General features: G+C 29.2%; 1 protein-coding gene across 1 annotated transcript in view; it reads right to left on the bottom strand.

The window, feature by feature from the left end:
- The window catches only part of LOC123293001 (serine/threonine-protein phosphatase rdgC), a 162,985-nt gene that overhangs the window by 82,769 nt on the left and 58,680 nt on the right, over positions 1 to 21,536 (bottom strand). Inside the window, exons 3-4 of the mRNA XM_044873716.1 lie at positions 2,654 to 2,747; positions 2,500 to 2,529 (exon numbers count right to left, since the gene is read on the bottom strand). Of these exons, the coding sequence (XP_044729651.1) occupies positions 2,500 to 2,529; positions 2,654 to 2,747 (124 nt within the window). The remainder of the gene's footprint in view (positions 1 to 2,499; positions 2,530 to 2,653; positions 2,748 to 21,536) is intronic.

Consider the following 21,536-nt stretch of genomic DNA (forward strand, 5'->3'; position numbering starts at 1 on the left):
GTAAAAATAAAAATTCAATGAGTTGAAACAATTTCATTCTATGTTTAGAATGCGAATGGCCTATAATTGGTAGGGCGCTTGACATGAATTCAAGAAACCCGGGTTCAAGTTCTGGTTCGAGTGTATTTTTTTTCAATTCTCTTTAATTAATATTAGTTATATTCTTATGAATCGACCATCAAGAATACAAAAATGATGTCAGCAAGATGACCGCCTATGGATCTTTTGTAACATTTTATTATTTCGAGATAATTTTCTATGACTTTCTCGTATGGTTTGGAGGGATGCAGGTTTGTTGATATAGACTCTTAAGAGAACCTCATCCCATGTAAAAAAATCCAATGACGTATTTTCGGCAGAACGCGCGCTGCTATGATGTACACGCCTTACTCTATCTCCAACAGTTTTCTTGTTTTGTTACAGTGGCCTCGGAATTTTACCTTGCGATAGGAATTGTTCGCTCACTAGGACGATTTAATTGGCCATAATCTTCCCGTAAAAGTAGAACACAGATCTTTCAAAATTGTTATTTCTGTAGAACAAGTAAAAAATTTTATCGTTGAGCGTTAGTTAAACCGTAAATTAAAATCGTAAATTGAATGCTGCAAACTAACATTTGGCGTTTGAAACAAGTACAAGTATGCACGTCATTCTAATTTACACAGGAAACTGAAATTGGATCACCCTTTATTATTAAAATTTAAATTACATTTATTTATTATTCACTTCAATGTGTTTCAAACTTGTAGGTGGATAATTTGACCATAATGATGCAAGTAATGGCATATAAAATTGGTTTTTATTTTAATTATTCCTGTTAAGAATAGAGAAGAATTTTAAATATTTTCTTGTAATAATACTTCTTCGCTTCTTAAAAATTAAGTTTTTTTCTTCAACGAAAGCTTTTATTTTTTTACTTCCTAATGCCACTTTTTGGTGCAACTTTAGAACGGGTTCTTCAAAATATGAATTACTTTTTCTTTGTGCAAACAAATTAATTTATGCTTTTTTAGAAAGATTTTTTGTTAACGATTAATATTCACATATAAAAATCTATGTTAAAAATACTACCAATCATTTTCACGAAACAAACTAATTTTTTTATGTTAGTACAACGCGATTGTTAATACTACTACGGACGAAATAAGTTCTTTGAGAATTTTTGTAAAGAGCCATAATGAATCCAAAAGTAAAGCTGAGAATAATTCACAGTTTTTCCCTTTTATTTTTGATCGTTGAGAAGATCGAGCAAAAATCATTCAACTCTCAATTGACAACTGACCACTCATGGCGTCTGGTGGTTAAAATACAACTATAATAAAGATGCATGGGATCCTGTAATACATAGGATTTGTTCTTTAAATATACTAGAAAAACTTAATAATTATTAAATTAAAATGGAAAATGTCCGTCTGACTGCTCAAACAAATTCTACAGCTAGATATATCTGTTCCGTGAGGTAAGTATCCTAAAAATTAAGATATTATTTTTCATAGATACCTGAATTTCTACTATTTCAAAGATACCGGTGACAGTCTTGTGCAAATGGAAAACAAATATTTGACAATTTCGAAAAATTAGAAAATTTAAATCATGGAAAGCGTGGAAAGATTTGCTTTGATATTAAAGGATGTGTTTCCCGGAATGAGACCTTGTTTATTGCACTTTAATGAAAGCGATTATTTATTTTCAAGTAAGTAAATACACTCTTACCACACTACCTCCCCCCCCCCCCTTTCTCAAAAAAAGCAGAGCATCTAACAATTTTAAAGTTTAAAATTTGTATAAAACCAATACAAAAAATTTTATTATCATGAGATATACAATTTTTTGTAATTAAAAATTAATCCTTAAAATTGCTGAACGTCTTTTTTAACTAAAAATTTAAAAACAAACTACTTTTAAGTTAAACTGAAAATGAATGATGAAGTTGAAAACATTTTCTAAACACTATTTTATAGATTAAAGGGTAAGCTATTAATAAAGTGGTAAAGCTGCCACAAAATCAAAACTAAATTAGACACGTTGACAAAGAAAAATTAATCGAAGTATCAAAAAAGTTGTGAGGATTATCATATCTCATATAAAACACATATATTGTTTTTAATTGTGCAACGTAAAGTCTGCCATAATTATTAATCCAAGCCTCTGTGTCAGTTGTCAATTGTCAAAAACTTATTTACAGATAATAATCATTCATATACATTTATCCATATATCTCCGGATATTCTCGACTTGACAATTGGATTTCCGCTAGTTAATTTTGGGCTACAAATCTTGCTATATCTATGACATTTTGGTTTTGTTTTGTATCAGCATTATACACCTTTTTGGCCAATGTAGTTCAGGAGAATAAATTTGTTTTTTTGCCTGTACTGGAAGAAAATATTGGATCCAAAACTATTAAAAACTATTAAATTATCACCTTTCACTCTATTAATTTACAAATGGATGTCATAACTCTCTATTCTAAATAACACACTCAAAACGATAAATTACCTCCATGTTGACGGATGTACAGCAAAGAATCTATATTAAAACAATAACAATTCTTTCTTACTTCGAAAATAAATGAAAATTTTAATATATTTTGACAAGTTTGAATTAAATATAAATAATACATAATAACAAATAAAATTGAATAATTCATTACCTAATGATGAGGATTTTGATGTTACTGTTGAATCATATGTCTTATTCCCAGTATGTGGTATATGAGTTAGTAGAGCATTAAAAAAGTTATATAACTGAAACAAAAGAAAATTATATTATTATAGAGAATATTAAAGGAAACTTTTGTGAATTTTATTGTAATTTATTTTTTATATTTGTAGTGTTTTATAGCGATTCTTCAATGTTCTTACTCAGTAATCATTTGTAGTAAATAACATTGTTCTAATGACGAACAAATTGTATTATTTAAACTGTCCGAAGGATTGTAGCAATAATAACTACTTAATGGTAAAAAGGGGGCCCCAATAGCACCTAAACCTACAGTTTTTTCTCCTGTGTCCTGTTAAATTTAGATGCCCCTCAAAAATAGGTTCTTTATATTATTCACAGGCGGAAATAAATTACAAAATGTTTAATCCTCCAATATATGCATTATAATTGAACATAATATCTTCTGCGTAAGCTTTAATAGTAAGGGAGCCACTATAGAATCTTAAACTATAGTTTTGTCGCCTGAGTTCTGTTTATTTTGGATGCCTCTATTGACAGGTTCTTTATAACCAAGAGATTACAGGAAGAAATGAATTATAAACAAGTTTTATTCTCCAATATTTCGTTGCGTAAATAAATTTGCATACAAAATTGAGAAACACATTCAACGCATCAATCTAAAAAAATCGATGTTCGATTTTTAATAGTGAAAATGATTTAATGTATATTACGAAAACAAAGTTTGAATGTTGTGATTATAAAAAAGTGACAATCATACAATATTCAAAGTTTTGTAAACATTTGTTTGTCACGTAAAACATGAAATTATTTAACTAGATTCGACATTCGAAATAAATATCTATCTTTTGTTCGATGTTTGTCTGTTTCTTTTGCTTTGGAACCATTAAAGAAATTGGATTTTTTAATACATGAGTAAGAAAAATAAGAACTTTCTCAGTATAATTTGCTATAAATGTACCGTATATTTCTTGAGCTTACTTGCAGCATGACAAAATTTGTATGTAGGTATAGTCTTTAGATAGTCTAACAACACTAAGTCTGGGTTTTATTGAGTTGGCTGCTTATTTTACGTTTATAATTGCCCCATCAGTTTAAAATTGATGAATTTATGCTTTTTTCGGATTCTAATAAGCATAAATGTATATATAATCGACTCTTCGACACTTTTAATCTTTGCCCGATACTTACAAAAGCGGCGTGTCTATAATTCAACTCTTGAAATTTTTCAAGTTAAGGAATACATAAATACCTATTTTTCAAGTGTCGGATATTATCGAAGAGTCGATTAGCTTTTTATTGGAATATGAAAAAAGATACATTTTTAATTTACCCCACTAATAAATTTGAAACTTGTAAATTAGTTCAAAAAATTTACCCTTCTTTTACAACTACAAAACTCCACCAAACCTTTCAAGTGAAAATAAACAATTACAATTGACTGATCTAATTGTTGAAATACCCTGTATAGATATTGTCGAATACAAGACCTTGTATTGTTTTATAAATAAGATAATTTAATAAAAAACAAAAACATTTGTGTTAAATAAAATGGTGACATTCTGACCGCGTTTTCGAAATTTCGAAAAAAAATCAATTTGTTCCCTTCACATTATCCAACAGGTTTGGTATGAAAGTTGATAATCGATTGGCTAATTATTTGAAACTCCCTACAAATTGCCAACCATCTATCTTGTATTGTTTTGGAGATAATGGAAACCAATGATCTAGCCTAATAAGCGCCCCCATGAGTAGGTAAACAAAGGTATTTAAAAATAGTTTCAAACAAAAGTTGTTTATTTTTTTATAAGGAATATTTTTTAAATTTAAACTTTTGTTCTATTTCTTAAGTTTACAAGATGGGTCCTGCAGATCCAAGACCCAATTGACCTAAGTTGCTCATTTACAAACTCGAACTTCCTTTTATACCTTTTCGTTTTTGAGTTATCGTGATGACGGATGACAGGCGGGCGATCGGAAATGGACAAATTAATTGATTTAATGAATACCTATGTCAAAATTTGGTTCCAATACTTATATTACGGTATGAAATGCATGGCGTTTACTACAATGCTGGTATAGTATAGAGACAGATACATATAGTATCTTCGTTAGCATAAGTAATATTACAGTATTGAATAGGGCTATCCACCAACATAATTTTTGATACCGCTAACCAGTATTGGCTTGACGCCCATACAGTACACATTACTCGGCCGCATTGACTCGGCCGACATAACCATTGCTAATCTTACTATTCCCTCAATACAGTACAGATTATGGCGTTCACACGCTTGATATCCATAAAAAATTTCTTACCGTGTATATTTTATATACAGAATGTTTGATTTACATCTAGGTATTTAAATATCACGAGCATGACAGAGTACATGCGTTAAGCAATGCATCTAAGTAAGAGGTATTATACGTGTTATATGAAATTGCAAAAGTCACTTGTATCGTGGCTTATCTGTTGTAGTTCATTTATTCAACTAAGAAACTCCCACTCTCCAAGCGTCTTACAACTATCTCAACGCATATCGAAGCTTCAACACATCTATATAATACCTCTCACTTAGATGCATTGCTTAACGCATGTGTCATACTCGTGATATTTATATGCTTAGATGTAAATCAAACATTCTGTATACAAAATTATGTTATCAGAAAGAAAGCCCAATAAAAAGAATATGAATGATAAGTACTTATGAAAATAACAATTCCATTAAAAACACAATTATTGTACAGTTAAGTGTTTCAATTTAAATAAACTTAAATAAGCAATAAACATCAATAATAAAGTTCAATTAAAAACTCGGTTACCAAAATATATACCAATAGGTTTAGAGTGAAATGTTACCATAATATAAAACCGTCATACATACCTCAATTAATCCTACTATATGTAATATAAATATCTATATGAAAATACACAGGAAAAGCTTTCCTCATTAAAGTTGATAGATTTTATTTGATAAGGGTTTTATCAATTTTATTTCAATGTCCATCCAATAAGTATAAAAAAAGCTTGATAAAAATTCGTTCCGAGATTTAAAAAAATATTTAACGTAAATGTTTAAAAAAAAAATAATAAAGGCATGTTTTAAAAATGTTTAAATTATTTTTTAACCGACTTCAAACAAAAACGGAGGAGGTTATCAATTCGACTGTATTTTTTTTTTTTTTTTTTTTTTTTATGTTTGTTACCGCATAACTTTTGACTGGGTGAACCGATTTTGGTGATTCTTTATCTGTTTGAAAGCTGGTGCTTCCCGTTTGGTCCCATTTCATTTTGGTCTAGTTCTGACAACGACATTCATGAGAAAATCATAAAAGTCTGAAATTTGCATTAAGTATGCACGACAAGAGGACGAATAACTCAATATCACTTCGATGATTCTTTTTTTAGTGAAAAATTAGTTAGTGTAGTGTACAAATTAGTTCAGATTCACTAAAAATCATAAAATAAAAAAAACTTTTAACAAAAAGAAAACCGACTTCAAAAGAATAATTTTTCCAAAACAAATTAAAATGCACTAAAAAGTAAACAAATAATGATAATATAATGGAGTTAAAATTATTGTTATTTTTGGAGTCGGTGGCAGCCAAGGAAACAAATCCGACAGAACAGTTTGCTACATTAGCTTGGCTGACACCGACTCCAAAAATAACAATAATTTTAACTCCATTATATTATCATTATTTGTTTACTTTTTAGTGCATTTTAATTTGTTTTGGAAAAATTATTCTTTTGAAGTCGGTTTTCTTTTTGTTAAAAGTTTTCATTTTATCCATTTAACCAGTCCATGAAGAATTGAAAATTGTACAATTCTATATTTTATGAAGGTTTGGTAAAATTTTGAAATATCGACTTGATATAAATTAGGTTTTTTGATTTACATGTTTTGAGGCACGGTTAAAATCTCGAATATCTTTGTAAAAAGTTTATTTAAAAATCAATCGATTATTGTTAAATTCAGTGCTAAATATAAATTTGAAATTGCAATCAAATATTTATTAAACGGTGGGATTTATTCACTTAGAGTTTGACCGCAATTTTCATGAAAGACCGGTATCCCAGGATTATATGTTGGCAAAATTTGGAGAAATGTTATCGTATGCAAAATTCGCTCAGGAATTTGGGAAAAATTGTTTTGCATCGATCAGACATCGGCTTTATTTGTTTATTTAACTGTTTATAAAAAAAACTTTCATCCCAGTTTTCGCTTTTAGCTTCGGTTCTAGAAGTCGTAGACTACCTACTCAATTGAAACTCAGTTCTTCCCAATGAACAATAAGCATAGAATTTTCTACGCTTTTTCTACGAAGATAAATTTAATTGTTAATCACAAAAAACTACAAAAAAAACTATTTGTTGACTCCAAATTTATAAAATGAACTTCATCAATCATATATTACAAGTGAAATTTACAAAATTTAAAAAACCCCTGACAAATGCGATTTACTTTTTGTAAACCGATTTTTGAAAACTTAGCAATAAAATTTGCTCAATCAAGTCGGATCTATAAACTTATAACACTCCTTAATTAAATCAATATCAAAGTGATGGTCATCAGATGAGATGAACAGGATGCTTAGAGAGCTATCATTTTTTGGCACAAATTTTTGGTAATATTTTATTTGAAATTGAAATATTTGAGGTGACTTTGTTCGTTTGAATTATTGTTTTGAATTACCTAATTATTTTAACATTTCACTTTTCAAAATCAATTGAGTCAGGTTTATTTGACCATTCATTTTCATAGTAATTATTTATATGTTAAAATTATATGCCACGCCTTTTCCAAACTGAATCGATTTTGCAGATCATCAGACCAATTTTTTAGTTTTTTCGGGTACAAAACTCTAAGTTCGCACATGAAACTAAGAACACTCTCCGTTAAATTACCTTTCAAATGAAACCAAAAAAATTAAAATCGGTTCATCCGTTTAGGCACTACAATGCCACAGACAGACAAACACACACACATAGCACCCCTTTTTTTTACTTCAGGAGCTAAAAACTACGGGAAATAATAATTCTTTTGGATGCCTAACAAAATGACGCAAAATAATAACTACTATTTGTATAATTTTAATTTTATAAAAAATTAATTCAAACCTTTTCTTTTTTTTTTTTTATTATTTATAGAGATGAAATTTTTTAGGAACATTTGAGTGGTCACAAAAATGCATATATAATTCTAAATTTCGATAATTTAAAAAAAAAACTTGAAGATAATATATTTTTTAACCAGCTTAATCGATAAAAACAGTTTAGAAACTTAAAAAAATGGAAGAAAACTATTTTTCCCGATATTTGAGGAAATTGAGCATTTAATAATTTTTTTTCAGATTTTTCCAACTCTTTCGGGCAAAATTTACCTTCTATACAGGATTCTCAGTATGCGTGATAGTTTTGGCTATTTTGATGTGAAATTCCTTCATGCGGAATCACTCGAAAAAGAAATACAGAGAGTGAATCGGTTAAAGAATGTGTCATCGTTTTTCTTGGTAAACTTAAAAATAATCGAGATAGATTATATAATAATTTTTGATAAATTATTTCACATAAACTTTATAAACTTTTTTATCATGTTTAATACGAACCATTTGATTTTGTTAATACAATGTAAAAAATGATTTATATAAAAACCATACATCAAAATGATTAATTAATCAATCTCTACATTGGAACATGTATCACACTTTATCAACAGTATTTTACATTGCAAATTTTAAGGTAGTACCAGCATGAAATCACTTTTCGACAGATTTGGGCGAATTTTTTTTCTCGGGTTTATAATAGCTTTATTTATGAATTCCTAAAATTTCATAATTTTTGACCGTTTAGATCGCGAGATATTTAAAGACAAAGTTCGCGATTTTGAGGTTCATGTCCCATTTAAAGCATGTAAAATGTCCGGTCTCTCCAACAATTTTTATGATATTATTATATATTGAAGAAAAAGTAGAAAAAAATGTTTATACAATACAATTCTAAAAAAAAAAATTAGAAATTAATTTTCACTTTCGAGATATTAATTTTGACGTAAATTGATCGAAATTGGGACGTTGGCATAATTATTTCCCATTTTAAACGGTCAAAATTTCTGAAACTTTGGGAATTAATAGTAAGCATTATTAAATTCTTAAATTTAATTTTTCGTTAAATTCTGTCGAAAAAAAAATTGTACCATTGCTTTAACATAGAAACTGCAAATACCATGCTGGAACATCCTTAACAGTTTAACAAAATGTTTGTTGTTACTTTTAATTTATTATATTTACAAAATAAAATATCTATATATAATATTTAAACTTTAAAAATGATTTTTATGCCATGTATATGCCATGAAATATATCAAGGTAAATTAAGTTTAGTCTCAAGTTTGTAACGCTTCAAATATTGATGCTACTCCTAATTAGCAAATATTCCGGTTGTCTGTCTGTCTGGCCCTCTGTGATCACGATTACTCAAAAATTAAGATATCAAGCTGAAATTTTTAAGGCGTGCTTGGGACGTTAAAAGTGAGGTCCAGTTCGTAAATGAGCAATTGGGTCTTGTATACCGTTATAGATAGAACAAAAGTTTAAATGTTAAAAACGTTTCTTATTAAAAAATAAACAATTTTTATTTGAAACACTTACACACACTCAACCCACCGGGAATACCACCTCATATTCTTCATCAAAAATTGGTGCACCAATAATATTGTTGCGTGATTTAAATCCCCCAAAATTGTGTAATAATTGTGGCACCAGACTACGAGTAAAAGCCATGCAAAGAAACGTTATCGAAGCAACAATTTTTACAGAAAAGTATGAGGGTGAAAATGTATTCATACCGAGAATTCTTCTGATTCCATCGGACTATCATTTTGAATTTAAGCGTTTGCAGTTTCCAGTGAAATGTTGCTTTGCGATGACTATCAATAAAGCACAAGGTCAGAGTTTAAAATTAGCCGGTGTAGACTTTCGAAGTAACTGTTATTCCATTGTCGATTTTATGTGGCATGTTCAAGACTTAGTTCACCTGAGGATCTCATCGTTTTGTAAATGTAAGTAAAGTATTTTACAGGTTATATATATTTTTATCCATTATTATGAGCTTCATGTACATGAAATGTTATTAAATGCTAAAATTAAGAGAAATAAATTAGTGTGATAAAAATATAATTGATTTCAAACTTTAATTTAATAGACTTAAAAAATGAATATAAAAATTTGTTTGTTAAAAATGAATAATTTATATATAAAAAAATCAAAATTTCTCTTTAGTGTTATGGTGGCAATTTTTATGTGGTGTAGGCTTACTGCGGATCCCGTCACAATAAATAACGGGAACGCATCTCAATACACAGGACATTATGGGTGGTGTGGAAATCTGTGTATTCACTGACTGGCACTATATATTTATACCAGGTATATATGAAATATACATATTATACCATGTATATATTAAATATACATAGTATATTAAGTTTAGTCCCAAGTTTGTAACGCTTAAAAATAATGATGCTAGGAAAAAAATTTTGTCATAGGTGTTCATAAAATCACCTAATTAAACCATTTCCGGTTGTCCGTCCGTCCGTCTGTGGACACGATAACTCAAAAATGAAAAAAGATATCGAGCTGAAATTTTTACAGCGTACTCAGGACGTAAAAAGTGAGGTCAAGTTCGTAAATGAGCATCATAGGTCAATTAGGTCTTGGGTCCGTAGGACCCATCTCGTAAACCGTTAGAGATAGAACAAAAGTTTAAATGTAAAAAATGTTCCTTATCAAAAATTAAACAACTTATGTTTGAAACATTTTTTCGTAAACATCACTGTTTACCCGTGAGGGCGCCTATTAATCGGAAATTTTATAATATGTACTATACTTGATTATCAGTTATGTATGTGTCACATGTTTGTATGTGTAATGTGATAAAGAAATCAACACTGACTATGCATGGTATTTCAAAAATTAACTCAGTCAATTGTTTGTTGTCACTTGTCTTATTTAAAATTTGAAAAATTTACAATAAATATCAAATCGATATTAAACATTTCGTTAATAAAAGAAGTAGAGATTCACATCCTAATGGTTGATATACCCATCGAATCGGGCGGGAATTAGCTAGTATAGTATATATATAAAGGTATTGTATACATTTTTAATTTATACGTCACGTATTATATTATGTATGTGTTTGTTTGTTATAGCACATACTTTATCTACCGAGGAAGTGAGAAGAAAGATACTCTTATTACTTTGCATGTAAGAGTTTCTATCTTTCTTTACTTGCATGACCTAAAAAAACAAACGATTGCGTAATTAAGACTGTCTATACATAGTATTTCAACTATTAACTCAGTCTATTGTTTGTTTTCACATGCTTTCTATTTATTTTAAGAATGTTTTTATCGAAAATTATTAAGTTTATTAAATTTTTAAAGACATAATTGTCTATTTAATTAAATATCTGAAATATGTAAATATTAGGAACCATTTGCATGTATAATTTCAATAAAATTTCTTCAATATGTATTTATGATTTTTCATGATTTTCTAATAAACATAAAAAACTTATTATCATTTGTAATATAAATACCATAATGGGAATTTTTTTCAAGTATGTGGTTATGAATGGTACTATTGGTTATGAATCGCAAACATGCGATTTTCTTTTTTTATACCATGTATATATGTAATATGCAAGGTATACTAAGCTTAGTCCCAAGTTTGTAACGCATAAAAAATATTGATGCTACGAACAAAATTTTGGTATTGGTGTCCATAGATTCACCTAATTAGTCCATTTCCGGTTGTCTGTCCTTCTGTCCGTCTGTCTGCTAACACGATAACTCAAAAACGAAATGAGATATTAAGAGGAAATTTTTATAGCGTACTCAGGACGTAAAAAGTGAGGTCGAGTGAGCAACCTAGGTCAACTGGGTCTTGGGTCTGTAGGACCCATCTTGAAACAGTTAGAGATGGAACAAAAGTGTAAATGTATAAAATGTTCTTTATAAAAAACAAAACAACTTTTGTTTGATACATTTTTTCGTAAACATCACTGTTCACCCGTGAGGGCGCAAATTAGGCGTGAATTTTATAGTAGGTATTATATGGGAATATCAGTTATATTAGTTATGTGTGTGTGACATGTATGTATGTGTAATGTGATAGAGTAATCAACACTGTCTATGCATGGTATTTCAACAATTAACTAAGCCAATTGTTTTTTTCACTTGTTATTATTTATTATTTATCATTGCAAAGAAGTCTTTTAAGAGTTGAGTAGAAGTACAAAAAACTTTCGAATTTTTGGTACCCAGTCAATGACGCACACATGTGGGCAAAATCTATAATCGGGACCCTTTTTTTTTATTTTTCGTTAATGCACTTGGTGCCTTCCTTGTTGTGCCCTTCCATAAAAATTTGACTTTTCCTTTTTTTAGTGTTCCTTAATGCACTTTGCCCTGCCGTGTTTTTTACAAATTCGTCTTTTTTCCTCTTGTTTTTAGTCTTCGTAAATACACTTGGACCTCATTGGCATGCTTTAAAGACGCCATTGTTAAAGGTCTTTGAATATCTTACGGGCCAAAAACTTCGTAAAATATTGAAAAATAACCACTTACTTAATCTTGAAAAAAGCTCAGGTTACTAGGAGCAAAGAGAAAGGTGTGATAAGCCCAGAGAAATGTTGGATATTCAAAAGTTAAATATATGTCGATGAATTGTAGGATACTAAAATTTGCATAAAAACAGGCACAGCAGCAGTATAATAGACAAAAATTGTCCGGCTGACATCCCCTTTCACTTCACAGCCAAAAATGTGATCATTTGAATACGCATTTTTGAGGTATACCTATATAAAACATTGAGCAATGCTGAACGCGATATTGGAGAAATCATGAAAATAAAGAAACGGTACATGAATGAATCAAGATCACAGAAATATTTCAAAAAGGCTAATTAACAAGTGAAAAAAAATTGACTGAGAACTGTTGAAATACCATGTATAGACAGTGTTGATTACTCTATCACATTACACATGTAATTTATACATGTCACACATTCATAACTGATAATGCCATATTAATACATACTATAAAATTTGCATCTAATGTGTGCCCTAGTGAGTAAACAGTGATGTTTACAAAAAAGTGTTTCAAACCAATTGACCCAAGAACCAATTGACGTACGTTGCTCATTTACGAACTCGACCTCACTTTTTACGTCCTGAGTGCGCTGTAAAAATTTCAGCTTGATATTTTTTTTGAGTTATCGTGTTCCCAGACGGACGGACGTTAGGACGGTCAAAAGAAAATTGACTAATTAGATGATTCTATGAACACTGATTCTATACCAAATTTTTTTTCGTAGCGTCAATATTTTTAAGCGTTACAAACTTGGACTAAACTGAATATACTATGCATATTTCATATATACATGGTATAAAAATATACTTAGCATTGGAAAAACCACGAATAACGTTAAGCAGCCAATGTATAGCAGTCATAAGTAGTGATCTTTAGAATGATTAGACCAGTAAAAGATTGGGCTATTTAAAAAAAATGGTTTCTTAATATCCAACTATTCAATCAAACCGTGTTGAAACCCAGTTTGAACTTGTTATTGTGGTTCTATTTAACGGCATTACTGATTAAAGCCAAAATGATTATCTCAATAGACACACAGGGGATATTGAGAATTAGAAAAAATTTCTTTCTTTTCAATATCTGATTTTGAGTCAGATTAGATATAGGAGGACATTGTACATATCACATACATGATAATTATATAACACATTTATTTATGTGTCTCGCAATGCATTTATCATCATTTCCATTATGTCATTTAGTATGAGATATTGATATTATACGTAAACCCACGGAAGCCTGAGTGCCTCACTTGTCAATTTATGTCAAAGTGGCGCAACACTAGCTGATTTTTTAAATATGTACTACCAAAAAGTATAAAACCAACTTTTAAAAAGTCACTAGTTCACTTTCAATAAGTGCACTTGTGACTTGTGGCATTATGGAAACGAACCCTTTTGAAATGATATGTCGGTATTTTGTCATTTGCAGATTTCTAATTAATGGTCATAATAAACACTTAATAATTCTTTTAATGGTTAGAAATTAGCAATGTGCAGATGCAAAAGATAAACATCAACAATTAAAGCATGATATTTTTTAAATAATACAAAATAAAATTTTAAACTAACTACATAAGACAATTTATGAACATTATCATATTAAAATTAAATTCGGACATATAATTATTAATAATTCCAGACAGTTTCGGTAGTGTCTAATTAAAGGATAGTCATCACCGACTGACATCTTCAACAAGGTTCGTTTCCATAATGTCACAAGTCACAAGTGCATTTGTTAAAAGTTAAATAGTGACTTTTTAAAAAGTTGCTTTTATGCTTGGGGGTATTACACATTTAAAAAGTAAGCTAGTGTAGCGCCATTTTCTCATAAATTGACAGTGAACCATTCGGGCTTCCGTATAAACCATCAGTTGAGTACACAAACAGTACAAATATACAGATTATGTGATATTTGTCAATGTTTTATTTTATGTACTCCCTGTACAAAATGTTTCAATGAATTCGGCCCAGAATTTTTGCACAGTCGTTTTATGGCGCAAAATAATATAATTCAGAGTTAAGGATGTACGAGCACTAGGGCAATTTTGGATAAAAGGCTTCATTTTTTTTATATAGAGTTGGACTAATTCTAAATCAATTCTGAAAATTTTAGGGTGGGTTGTCCGATTATTTGAATAAATAAGTTACTTCAAAACTAGGCATATTTAACATTGGTCTTATGAGAAGACCAAAGATGGATGGTTTCATAGATTTCTCCAAAACTAAATAAATTAAAAACCTTAATAAATTATTGAAAACTAAAAAAACCCGTTGTGCCCGATTTATTAAGGATGTATATTTTCAATTTTGATGGTGAATTATGTTATAACTTTACACTAAAATACAAAAAGTAAGAATAACATTTATTGATATCTGGAGTATAAAGTAAGACAGATATCGAAAAATTTTCTTCTAATTTTTTGTCCACATTCAAGAAGTTATAACAAAATTCATCATCAAAGTTTAAAATAAGGTACAAATAATTTCAACCACAAGTCTAAACAGTAATATTTTCAAGATGTTTTTCGAAGTTTTGATCTTTGTTTTTATGAAACCCGCACAATTTATTTTAACGTGAATCATTTTGTATATACTTAAATAACAAAAAGGGTAAAACAAATAAAACAAGAGGCTATATGTATACTTGCTACCTGTATGGGTAGACTGAACTCATAATGGAATCCCTAGTGAGTACTAATTTATACTTGAAATGTTTGAATTTCTTCAATGTTTATACCATTTAGTTTTTTCAAAGATTTTCTTTACGTCTTAAGTGTACACACAATGATAGAGTAATTTAAAATTATCGTACATGTTACGCTGGCATGAAAATTTATTTAGACTCGAACTAATTATCAACAAAGTTTATCGTGTATACTTTATGAATTATATCTTTTTTAAAACCCAACTAAAAAGAGGGTTTGTTGTAAGTTTAAAATGTCTGTCTTTGATTTGTCTTGTTAAGGTAATTTGATCGAGAGTGTTTGTTCTAGCTATGTTTCAAGTGCGAATTTAGAGTTCCATACCTAATAACAACTAGAAAAGCGGATATAATCTTCTAAGGGACGAGGAGATTTTCTTGAAATATAAGTATATTATCGATCAAATTACCTTTGAAAAGTCGCTCAGTTGGTTAGGTTAGGTTTAAGTGGCTGCCCTGAGGTGGGACACACTTAGACCATAGGGTTCGTTGTGATACCGAAAAAGGGTAGGCCCATCCCCGACCACTACTCCATGAGCCATTTGGAACTGTTTAAGAACAGCAGGAGAGCTTTGACGTCGACGGACTCCAGGTCGGGGAGGTCGTCATAGAGAGGCTGGCTCAAGTAAGTCCATTTGCTCATGGCAGGAGCTGGGCAGTGACAGAGAAGATGAGACATTGTATCCTCCTCCTCACCACTACCTCAGTTGGTTAAGGCGTTAACAATTCCGTCCGCGGTATGCCTAGAGTAGCGGGTTCGATTCCCGCCGTCGCAACAAAAAAAAAATTAATTTAATTAATAGTTGTGATGGGCTGGTGTAGTGCATGGCATATGCATGAAGGAGGTGCACAAGGCATTCTGAAATTGAGAAGCTGATAAATGAAATTATCAGCGGAAAGGTGGTAAAACACATACGTATCAGAATGGGCTCTATAGCATGTGTGTCCTTCGTGGGCAGCAAATATAACCCAACCTAACCTACCTTTAAAAAAGGTAAAATTGGATTGATCATCCACTTAGGTGCTAAGTTGCCATAGAATCGATCAGACATAATTTTATGTCGGGGGTTTTCATCAAATGTTTAATCTAATATTATTTATTAACAAAGTTTGTCGAGTATATAATTTATGAATTATATCCTTTTATAATTGGTATTTATCCCAAGCGGCGTTTTGATTGATTTGTGGCTTTGAAAATTTGCGTTAATTTAACGTGAAAATTATTCAAACCATATTGCTTATTATTTTCTTCGAAAACTTCTTAAAAAATATTTTCTTTGTATTTTCTAGTTGAGCTATTGCAGTTTTGGAAACATATTATTTTCTTGGCTTAAAATATGCTCGACTTACTCGCTAAGTCTTTCTTTTTACACGTATTATTTGTTAATAAATCTCTAAAAGGAATCTTTGACACGACAGGGACTATCCGGCTAAACCATGTTGCCATCATTTTCGGAATGCTTTAATGACATACTTTTTAATTTGCTCCTGTTATCTCTTAAATCACGATTTATGAATTCTTCAATAGATCTGCGCAATAGATAATTATATTTTATGAAAAAAGTGAAAATATGAGTGTGAAATGTCGTCACCATTGAGTAAAGGAAAATGTGTTCCATTTCGGATCCTGCCGTTTTTGATTTAAACCAAATTACATCAACTAAGATACTCTTACTGTTTAGGAAAGTAAAATTACGATTGATGGTAAATATAAGAAGACAATCAGAGAACATAAAAAAATGAAACCATAAATAAATTTTCGTTTAAGAACAAACATAAATAAATGCTTTCTCTTTTCAGTGTGTTTTCTTAGGTTTTATATGTATTTTATATAATATTTTTTCATAAAAACAAATAAAAAATTTTAACATGAAAACTTTTTGTAAAATTTTTTCTTATTTAGTGAGTTTTACGAAACTTTATCTTCTAAATTAATTTTATTGTTATAAAAAATTTATTTTACAATCATAAATATTATTATATATAGCAGGCACGCAAATGAAAATCATCTAAATTATCATTATAGACGACACTTTGTAAGGGGAGAAATTTCCTTTTAAATTGCAAACAACCTTGTTGAACAATTGAGTGAATATCCTGTATAAACTGTGGTGATTACGTTTCCCTTTTCGTTTTTAGTTATCGTGTCCACAGACGGATTGAGAGACAGACAAACGGAAATGGACGAATTAAGTGATTTTGTAAACATCTATACCAAAATTTTGTTGGTAGCATCAATATTTAGAATAAAAATATTATACGGACTGGCAGAGAAGGGGAAATAAATATTAAAAACGATTAAAAAAGAATAAAAAAAAAAAGAGAGAAGAAATATTTACAAAGAAAACACAAAAAACCTTACTAACTAACAGGACCACGAAGGGAAGCAAAAAAAATTAATGCTAGTACTTACGCTAGCAAAAGCTAAAAAAAATACACGCTAGCACGCTTAGTACACGCTAACGTGTGAATGGCCACCGCGCGTCTCAATTATTATTAAAAGAGAAGGGCGAGGAACAAGGATTACGCGGAGTGATATGCAAGTGAGCTTAAAAGTTTACAAAAAAAACAAGAACAGGCCTTTTATCAAGCGCGACTTCAATCCGTACACTTGAACTAGAATTACTTAGTTAAAACGTTAAAATTGATAACAAAAATTGTGTTTATGAACGGTTCATCAGCTTGGGACTAACTTAGTTTACTTAGTATACACAAGTGGAATTTGCAAATTAATTATACAATATAATAAAATTTTTGTAAAATTTAATTTTAAAAAGTTTTTATTTTTCCAAAAAAATTCTAAATATGGACTTCCACAAATTAAAGCTCACAACAATTAATTACTTAGTATACCTTGATACATTTCATATATACGTGCTATAAACATTTGTGAACGAAAACTCCCTACTTCATTCTAATCTTAATTTCTAAATTAGAAACCGTAGTATTTTGGTTCTGAAATAAAAGGCAGATAAATCATTTTATTATAGAATCGATTGCTGAAAATATGCTTACTAAAACCAATTAAAATATAAACATTTAACAAAAATTTATACTATAACAACTAAAGTTTGTTCATTTTTAAACTTTCTAACTCTCTACTTTATCTAATTTAAATTTCTTAATTAGAAGTCAGAGTATTTTTAGTTCTGAAATAAAAAGCAGATAAAATCATTTTATTACAGAATCGATTCTGAAAATATGCTTACTCAAAAACCAATTATAATATGAACATTAAAAAAAAAATTCTTATCCCAACTTAAGTTTATTGCTATATTTTTAAAAACAGTTTAATTTAATAAATATTTTATGTTTATTGATCCTTAGGGATATTTTAATAAAATTGCAAGTAAAATATTATATACAGGCTGTCAACTTAATACTCTTTTTCGAGTGGTTTAATTCGGTTTACTAATAAATTAATAAAATTAATTTATAAATTACGTATACATTATTTAAAAACTAGATTGATACCCGCCCGCTTAACTGAGCTTAAAAGTAAAAACCACCGCTTTTCAGCCTTCATCCTCACTTGATATACACAGCTTTGAATTTTGTTAAATGTAAAATAGTCATAATTCATTGAGCATATCAGAATAGTTGCCCATGGTTTGTTTGACATTTACTATTTTAAATTTTTACAGAATAATTTAATTTATGGTTCAAAATGATGATCATAGATCTGCTCCATCTATAATCATCATTTTGAACCATAAATTAAAGATTTCTGTAAAATTTAAAAAATGGTAATTTCAAATTAAATTAAATTTTTTTTATTTTTTAAAAATATATCTTTATAAATTATAGTTCATGTGTTATTCTGATATGTCAGCTATATTGCTGTATAGTTTCAATAAAAAGTTAAAGCGTAACAAACAAACAAACAAACAAACATGCTTATTTTCATATTTATAATATAACATTTATAATATAGGGATAGAGATTTACTTTAAAAATACCAATAATTTTCTTAAATGCTTTTTAATGTATCTTGAGTTCTCTGTTACACTCTGTTACACTCTATATATAATTGTATTTTTTAAATATTTAATTAGGAATGGGAATATAAAAATGTATTCTTATGTGTATTTTAAATTAGCCATACACCATTTTAAATATTTCATAAATTATTTTTGTTTGTATATGGTTTACTGTAAATATTTAATTAATGTTTATTAAAAATTATTTTTGTATATAACATAATTTTTATGTAATCAATATTTAAATGTAATTGAAATAGGTACATAAAAATTCATATAACATAATATTTATTAAATTAATTCATTAACTACCAAATAAATTTCAAGTGCCAATATGGAATATCGATTTTGTATATGAAAATGTATATGAAATATATCAAGGTATATTAAGTTTAGTCCCAAGTTTGTAACACTTAGAAATATTGATGGTATGAACAAAATTTTGGTATAGGTGTTCATGAAATCACCTTATTAGTCCATTTTCGGTTGTCTGCCCATCTGTCTGTCTGTCAACACGATAGCTCAAAAACGAAAAAAGATATCAAGCTGAAATTAGCGTGCTTCGTGTGCTTAGGACATAAAAAGTGAGGTCGATTTAGTAAATGACTTTCATAGGTCAATTGGGTCTCGGGTCTGTAGGACCCATTTTGTAAACCGTTAGAGATAGAAAAAAGTTTAAATATAAAAAATGTTCCTTATAAAAAAATAAATAACTTTTGTATGAAACATTTTTTCGTAAAAATCACTTTTTACCCGTAAGAGCGCAAATTATGCTCAAATTATATAGTAGGTATGTAATTATTATATGGGAATATCAGTTAAGTGTGAATGTATGTATCATTCTTTAATATACTTATATGACGTAAAAAAAAAATAAACGATTACGTAATCAACACTGGCTTTACATGGTATTTCAACTTGCGTCAATTGTTTGTTTTTATTTATTTTTAAACTCATTTATGTAAAAAATGGCATAGATTATTTTTTTAATAATTATAGAAACAACTAAAATAAAAAACCAAAAATTTGTTTGTATCTCTTTCTAACACAACAGAATTTCGTCATGGAGTTCTTAGGACAAACATGGTATGTGACGTCAAATACTTTGTTAGATGTCTCTGCTTAATTATTTCTTGGCCGATTTTAATTTTACTTCTTTTTTTTTCATCTTTTTTACAATATTTTGCAACGAAATACGATAAAAATCGATATTCCCAATTGGCTTGGGATTTTCTCTATTTATAGTTTGACAATTGAATTGCCTAACTATAAATACATTTTAACGGTCCTTTCGGAGACAAAACCAAATTTATCTTTTTTTTTTGCTGTTGTATGTCACTAAGCCTGGTTGGTGCCCTGGTTGGTGGTTTGCGATTGCCAAGTTTGCTGAGGTATCGATTGAAACTGCTGCTTTTTTGTATTTTTTGGTCATAATTACTTTAAAAAATGATTCTTATCCAAACTAGAGGCAAAAATTTGTTATAATTTTTTACCTTTTTGAAAAATCGATAAATTATTTTTATATTCTCTCATTGTACAAGCTATCAGAATGTATTTTAAATTATGGTTAGGGGCTACAAGTGAATTGCCAACTGTTTAAAATACTTTTATTTTTGATTTCTTGGTGGGGCAACTTGCCCTACCTTCTGGATGCGAATTTTACCGAAAAAAAAAGATTCAGAACAAGATATAAATTTCTTGCATCTACTTTAATAATTATTGTATAGAACTTTATTTTGAGTCAAAAAAGTGAAAGTCTTGGCCAAAACGCCTTGACGATAAATACTTTGTCTCCCTTTTTTGTGCCAAAAGTTGCATTTCGGGTAAAAAATTCGTGCCATTTTTTGTAATCCGTGACAGAATTAGTGTAGTCTGACATTGAATTAGTATTCAGCGACCAAAAATACCTGTCAGAAAAATACAATCAGCCAAAAGAAGCATTTCAAAAAAATTTGGCATACATATGCCCCCTGCTGGGACCCTATTCCCACCTATGACTCGATTAAATTGGCTGATTGTATCTTGGGGTCTTATAAACACGTTAACAAAAGTTTCATTAAAATCAGTGCTGTTTCGCCACTTTTCCACTGTCGACACTTTTTTCGGACTTATTCATTGTATTATTTTATTTATCTTCAGAAAGAATTTTCAGCTCGTATGAATAATAAATTTAATAAAATTATTGTATTTGTATTGTACACAAAAGTTGATAATAATTATAATATTATAAGTAGAAAGAAATGTTGGATAAAACTATACAGAAAAGAGAAAATATTTTAAATTATTAAAGTTTTTTTTCAATGTATATGTAACAAAAATATTAAGATATTAACCAGAAGTTCTTTTTACATTTTATATTCTTTAATAAAATAACGTGTTGTTTTCTCTGTAAACCAATAGCTTTTTAGTTGCGTACTGACTTGGAATTTTAAATATGTTTAGTCAATCGTGTGGTATTATTCTTATTAAGTTAAAACTTAGTCCAAGAGTCAGGAGCTTTCGGCACTCATTAAAAAAA

Source organism: Chrysoperla carnea, chromosome 2, assembly GCF_905475395.1.
Source record: "Chrysoperla carnea chromosome 2, inChrCarn1.1, whole genome shotgun sequence".
Classification (NCBI taxonomy): domain Eukaryota; kingdom Metazoa; phylum Arthropoda; class Insecta; order Neuroptera; family Chrysopidae; genus Chrysoperla; species Chrysoperla carnea.